Below are 7,138 nucleotides of genomic sequence, written 5' to 3'. Positions count from 1 at the left end.
CTCTTCCACTTTCATCTCCTCCTATTTTATACCGGTATTACATAAAATATACTGTATAAGACACGCTGCCGACTGCAACATTAACAGTGGACAACCTGCAGCATTTGCAACCCTTTATAGTTTGGCATTTTATAAACAGTTTGACAATCGCAAGGAACTCCATTCTTTTTTTAAAAAAAGGACTCAAGAGCATTTTAACTACCTGACATTTGTCAGCTAAGTCACTCATCGCCAGTGCTACGGACAGAAAATTTCTGATTTTTTTTTGTTGCATTCAGTGAAACCCAATACTTGCAGCAAATGACAATTCCGAATCTTAGCAACAAGAGCTGGTTGCTGGGACCAAAAAAAAAGGATGGCACGTAGCATGTTAATTAATCCCCTTACCCTGATTCCTGACAGACAGGGACCTCCCGCGATCACTCTAGATCACTTTGCTGCTTGCCCCCGCGCTGAGAGTAGCTAGTCTACAGCCCGCTTTGTAAGAGCTCCGTTGTTTCTCGCAGGAAATGGCTTGCAGCGTGGTCAAACGGGGGAAGCAAGCAATGGAATTTTTTTTTAAAAAAAGAGCTTGTGCAAATTCAGCGTGAAACGGTAAACATGAAAAGGGGGGGGGGGGGGAGGACGAGGTAGAGCTCCAGTACTTTCTGCCAATAATGTGACAGCTGCAACTCCCGCCCCTCGCCTCTATCTGCATCTGTAATCTTTGACAGGTTCCCACCCTGATGTGTGGAGCCGATCTCGGCGAACCGATGACAGGCAGTCGTCACTTTGCTGCCTCTCCGCTCGCCACTCCTGGTCTTTACATGCAGCGGCCGGTTGTACGATGGAATACGAGGGAGACAGAGCCCCCCAGAAGCAAGCCAGCCTGCCTCTGCACTTTGAAAGTTCAGAAAATAGGATTGCAATAGCCCGGTGGCCGGATCCTCACGGCAGCAGGAGATGTGGTAAACATTAAGTGTCTATGAGCTGCAAACAACCATCAGCGGGATCTTTCAGCCACTTCCTTATTTTCTTCAGATTTAAGGTAGTCCTTTTATGCTAACACGTTTCAGCATGATTGTGTACCTGTCCCCAACTTTTGTTGTTACCGTTTATTTATTCGCTGATTCAATTGTGTTTTATCCTTTTACCTTCAGTGAGTTAAAATTTGACCAAAGTCATAAAAGTAATTTTCGGAGTGAAATGTACAAGCAATGGTGTTTTCCCACCTGCAATGACAGGCTTCATTTAGACGCTGAATCTCAGATATAACTAGATTATTTCCCAAATTACATTGCAGAAAGTGGTTTGCTCAAGGGCAGATTATTTGCTGAGTATACTTAAAATTGATGCTCCACTAATGTGATCCTGTTTGGTTATTGCAGGTTATTGTGCCTGGGATGAACTTGGTGGTGGTGGCTCTTCTCCCCAGTGACAGACTCAGTCCCATGGGATCGGCCCCCATGCACATCCTGCGGCAGGGACCACTGGGAGACGGTTGAGAGACAGCCACAATGTGCTCCCGCCACCCAGCCTTGTCCTCTGCTCTCAGAGGTCTCACCTTCAGATCCCAAAGAGTTGTGCTGCTGCTGCTGCTTTGTGCCAGTATGGCAGGTGGCGCTTCTGTGATCTGCCCTCCGGTCTGCATCTGTGCCAGCGATATCATAACGTGCACAAGCAAAAACCTGACCGCTGTGCCAAGGACGCTCCATAGGGTTGTGACCAGCTTGGACGTTAGCTACAACAGCATCAGCGCGCTTGGTTCTGACTGGGCCCCGACCATCTTAGACCGACTAAAAACCCTCGTCCTCAATCACAACAGCATCGATTTCCTCTCCAGAGGGGCCTTCGCCTCCACCCCGCAACTGAGATACCTGGACCTGTCCTCCAACAAGCTGAAAAAGTTGGACGACTCGTTGTTTCAAGGCTTGAGCTCCTTGGAGACGCTGCTCCTTTACAATAATCAGGTGGCACAGCTTAGTGCCGGAGCTTTCGAAGGTTTGTACAAACTCCAGAAACTATATCTCAGCCGGAATCTGATCTCGCACTTCCCCTTGCAGTTATACAAAGGCAAGTGGAAACTTCCGCTGCTCGAACTGTTGGATCTGTCCTTCAACAAATTAACTTCTGTGCCAGTCCTGCAGTTAACTGCGCTCTCGTTTAGGCTGCAGAGTGGTTTGTACCTCCATGCGAACCCATTTACCTGCGATTGCTCTTTTTACACAATGGTCACCTACTGGTATAACAGGCGGCTTAAGTCCGCAGTGGATTTTAAAGATGATTACAGGTGTTACTATCAGCTTGACTCCAAGAGAAGTGTCAGTGTCTTACTGATCCATGATGACCTGTTGAATTGCTCCAATAGTACGGTGAATGGCTCTTTCCATGCCTTGGGGCTGATTTACGAGGCCCACTTGGGAGAAAGGCTGGTGATAAACTGTGATAGCAAGATACTGGATTCAAACACAAATGTCCTATGGGTCACACCCAGGAATGAGACATTGCAGCCAGGCATTCAAGACCAGGGTCTGCAGATATTATTGAATGGAAGCCTCGAGATTCAGCAGGTCCAACCTGAAGATGAGGGGACCTACTCCTGTATCGCAATTAACAGCAGGCGAATGTTAAACGAGACCATAGAGGTTTCGCTGAAGGTGCACAACTTTACACAGAACGGGCAGCATTCGCAGACCTTTAACACGGCCTTCACCACCCTCTCTGCCTGCCTCGCCAGCATTATTTTGGTCTTGATCTATCTTTACTTGACGCCGTGCCGCTGCTGGTGCAAAGCCAAGCAGAAACACAGAAAGGCAAACGGCAACAGCGCTCACTCTTCGATCCTGAGCACCACTCCCTCGCACGAGGCGGGCGGAGAGAGGAAGGCCAGCACCTGCAAGCGGGTGGTCTTCTTGGAGCCAGTCAAAGAGCCAGTGAAGGGACAGAATGGGAAAATGAAACTGCTCCCTACCAATCACAGCATGGCTGAAAAGATCCTCAGAGCCAACAGAGGAAAAGCCGACATTGATTCCATCAGTTCTGTGTTCTCTGATAAGCTGATCGTGGCGTAGCCTACACATCGTGAATGTGGCTTTGTCAGAAGTTAGATTGCCGCCAATGAGACATAGTGAGAGGGTCCATCCTAACACTGGCATTTACTGTCAAAGCTCCATGTTTGCGGAAATGTGAAAACCAGACAGAAGAACTACTCTGCTGTCTTGAATGTGAAAAGGGCTATGTCACCTTGGAGAGGAGCTTTATCAATGGACTCCATGTTTGGAACGTGGAAGATTCTTCATGAGTGCACCACTCTATCTGCTGAATTCCACAAATTACCCTGGCAGCTTTGCTCTTCGTAGACTAAAATCCCCCTCCCTGATTTAAAACGAGGTGAGATGCTGCGATGAAGTTGTTTTACAGCAACGTCTAGGCTGCATGTTTACAAGTCTTTCTTTCAAGTTGACATAGCCCTTTTAAAGGACTCATTGTGATGGAATAAGCCTAGTGATGCTTTACTAAATCCTTAGAAGCCGCGAGTACAATGAAGCCTTATTAATGGTTCTGCATCTGCTTCAGACACACCGGCAAATAATATGCAATGCTAATTTTGCTCTAGTAACCAATGAAGCTGTGTAAAATGATTAATCTTTGCCACACAAATTCAGTACACTGTTACAACTACAGTCAATGTTTCATAAACCTTCAGCCACAACTTACATTTTTTAAAAAATACCAATGACAGACCATTATTCTAGCCAGCTTGTTGACTATATAAACATGCACAGGATCATTTGTCTACTCAGTGCTGAACTCATATTCACTAGGAGCCTAAATTTAGAGTATAAATTAAACTTTGACACAAAAATTTAAGGCATTGCCCACATGTTGTCCACACTTATAACAGATGTTGTAATGAATGACACATTAACTTAGCCTCTGGCAATTGAATTGGCAGATTTCAGTGACCTCAGTTCTGGCAATGTAATTAACCATAGCATCCCAGCAGTGCAGAAGGAGGCTATTTGGCCCATCGAGCCAACAGCAACAACAATCCCACCCAGGCCCTATCCCCGTAATTCCACATATCGATCCTGCTAATCCCACTAACACTAAGGGATGATTTAGCACGGCCAATCCACCTAACCTGCACATCTTTGGATTGTGCGAGGAAACCGGAGCACCCGGAGGAAACCCACGCAGACGCAGGGAGAACGTGCAAACTCCATGCCTGAGGCAGGGATTGAACCCAGGTGCTCTGAGACAGCAATGCTAACCGCTGTGCCACCATGCCACCCAAAGTTTTAAGAGTCCTTTCACATCATTTGTAGCATTAGTAAGGATTACCAGCATTAAGGGAAGCAGCCTGTTGTCTCGAATATTAAAGTCCACACAGAGAAAACATGCAGCCAGAAGGGTTCTGATGCAATGACCCAGTTAATATGTGATGAAAATTTTGGACTCGTAGCTGGCAAATGCCAATTTAAATGCCAATCCCAAAAGATGCTCATGCTCAACATTCCCAACCGGATAACCTTCATCAGCTCAACTTCAGCTCCGAGACTGTCTAGGGAGTCTAGTAGGAACCCTCCAGTGGTTCCTTTTTTATTTCAGCCATCCTTCTCAGTGCTTACAGCCGAGGAATAGTATTGTCGCTGCCAGGAACACACAGTTCTATTGAACTCAGGAAGATGGGGAAAAGGGATGGAATTACAAAAAATAAATTAAGTCATATGAGATTCCCTAATCATTTATCCATGATATGTCATTTATAATCTTTTAAATTAAATTATTTAATTTTAAAGGATTTATTCCAAGCATCAAAATGGATAGTCGAAAACAAAGTACTCTGAATGTGAAATGATTAGTTTGTACTGATGTATTTAATAAAATATAAAAGTCTGTAAATGCAATATTTTGTAGTATCAACTTACTGTAGGAGATACTTAATCTTAGGAATTTTATTGTATAATCTGTATATTTAGAATGGCCTTTGCTATCCATTGTCTTAGTTTGTAATATCTGGTTTTCAAAATTGTAGATTTGAAACAGAATTATGCTATTGGAAATACAAAAACAGACAAAAAAGAAGTGTAACGGTTTCTTCACATTTGATTCGATTTTATCCATTGGATGTTGCTTAATTGTACTTTTTAAGCGGACACCGTGGCAAATTTAGTGATGGGAGCATTTAATGAAACAGGAGGGTAGCCTCAGTGCCTTCTCTCCTATCTCCAGATTCAGTCCTTTGGCAGGAAGGCTCATAGACAATCTTCCCCTCAGCGTCACCAATACTTTGGGGATCTGGGTTCGAATCCCACCACAGCAGATGGTGGAATTTGAAGTCAATTGGGTTTCTGAAGTGAGGCCATTCATGCTCACTTAAGGACCTCCTATCCCATCACTGCTCATATTCACCCGGCGCCCGGCGGCAGGTAGGGGACTAGCCGTATGGGAAACCCAAAACACAAACCTGCCTTCTTTGCTTGCAGGGAGGAGATTGGGAGGTCGTGCCTCATTCAGTGGCACTCAGTGCCTGATCAAGTGACCTAGCATTGGAAGGTAGCGCCCTCTGAGAGACACACTCTGCCATTACTGCCACCAGCCCCTCCCCCCACTCCCCCTCCTCCACTATTCTGCAAACCCACACCCAGTGTCCCCCTCCTACTATTTCTCACCTCTGACCCGGATCCTTTAGTCATCCTGGGCCTCAGGCAGGTGCACTTTACCAGTAGCAGCCAGTAATTCCCTGGTGACACTGCCAATCAATGAAGACCTGCCAGAGTCTGATTACTCAATAGCTCTTGGTGAGCAGTAGTGGGCCCTTGGTCCCGGGGAGGGCTTGCAACTGCCTGACTGGAGTTAATGTGGTGGGCCCACATAAAAGAAGGAAAATGGCAGTTTTTGGCAGCTCTCTAGTTGATAAGCAAGACCTCCCATCACCAATATTAATTTTGTCCTTAGCTTGTCACTAGATTGAAGAGTTTCTCACTAAAATACAGAGAACACTTGATGTCCTGTAACTGGCACACAAAGGAAGGAGTACTGTTACTGACCTCAGTGACATTCTGCTCCCCCAGGTCTCAAAGACAGACACAGCAGAGACTACACCAACACGCATATGAATATACAAAATTATGAATTGGGAGCAGCAGTAGGCCACTTAACCCCTTGAGCCTCCTCCACTAGTTAATAGGATAATGGCTTATCTGACTGTAACCTCCAATCCACATTCTTGCCAACCCCCAGCAACCTTTCCCCTTTGTTTATCAAGAATCTATTTATTTTTGACTTGAAAACATTCAAAGACTCTGCTTCCACTGTTGAGGAAGAGACATCCAGATACACACCATCCTCTGAAAGAAAAGATTTATTCTTGTGTATGTCTTAAGTAAGCAACTCCTTATGTTTAAACCCAAACCCCTAGTTCTAAATTCTCTGACAAGAGGAAACATCCTGTCTGCATCCACCCTGTTAACACCTCTCAGGATCTTAAAGGTTTCAATCAAGTTGCCTCTCGCTCTTCTAAATTCCACTGGATACAAGCATAACCTGTTCAACCTTTCCTCACAAGACAATCCTCCCATTCCTGGTATTGTCTACTGAACCTTCTCTGAACTGATCTAATGCATTTACATTTTTCCTTAAATAAGGAGACCAATACTGCATGCAATACTCCAGATATGGTCTCACCACTGCCCAGCATAATGGAAGAATTAGCTCCCTACTTTTGTAATCGATTCCCCTCACAATAAACCATAACATGCCATTAACTTTCCTAATTACTTGGTGTATCTGCAGACTAGTCTTTTGTGATTCATGCACTGGGATACCCAGATCCCTCTGAATCTCAGAATGTTATTCTGTATATAATAACCTTTTTATTCTTCTTGCAAAAGTGAATAATTTCACATTTTCCCACATTATACTCCATTTGCTAGGCCTTTGCCCACTCACTTAACCTATCAATGTTGTGTTGTAGCTTCCTTATGTCCTCATCACAATTTACTTTCCTACCAATCTTTGTGTCATCACCAAATGTACCTTCAGTCTCTTCATCCAAGTTATTAATATAAGTTGTAAAAAGTTGAGATCCCAGCACTGAGCCCTTTGGATGTCACTCATTATACTCTACCAGCCAGCAAAAGGCAAATTTATGGTT

The 7,138-nt window shown here is 44.7% G+C and overlaps 1 protein-coding gene across 2 annotated transcripts in view; it reads left to right on the top strand.

Moving 5' to 3' along the window:
* The first annotated feature begins 411 nt into the window (after nucleotides 1–411).
* LOC145344553 (amphoterin-induced protein 2-like) overlaps nucleotides 412–7,138 on the top strand; it is a 69,869-nt gene continuing 63,142 nt past the window's right edge. The window contains exons 1-2 of one of the 2 annotated variants that reach the window (XR_013886884.1): nucleotides 412–1,027; nucleotides 1,368–3,369. Coding sequence is in view for 1 of the 2 variants with exons in the window: in XM_080191749.1 (XP_080047875.1) it covers nucleotides 1,497–3,050 (1,554 nt within the window). In the remaining variant the exon portion in view is untranslated. Of the gene's footprint in view, nucleotides 1,028–1,367; nucleotides 3,522–7,138 lie in introns of those variants that run through there. The other variant, XM_080191749.1, reaches the window with a different exon arrangement.

Source organism: Carcharhinus amblyrhynchos, chromosome 6 (genome assembly GCF_965287045.1).
Source record: "Carcharhinus amblyrhynchos chromosome 6, sCarAmb.v2.hapA, whole genome shotgun sequence".
Taxonomy (NCBI): Eukaryota; Metazoa; Chordata; class Chondrichthyes; order Carcharhiniformes; family Carcharhinidae; genus Carcharhinus; species Carcharhinus amblyrhynchos.
This window is presented reverse-complemented; position numbering and strand designations above follow the sequence as displayed.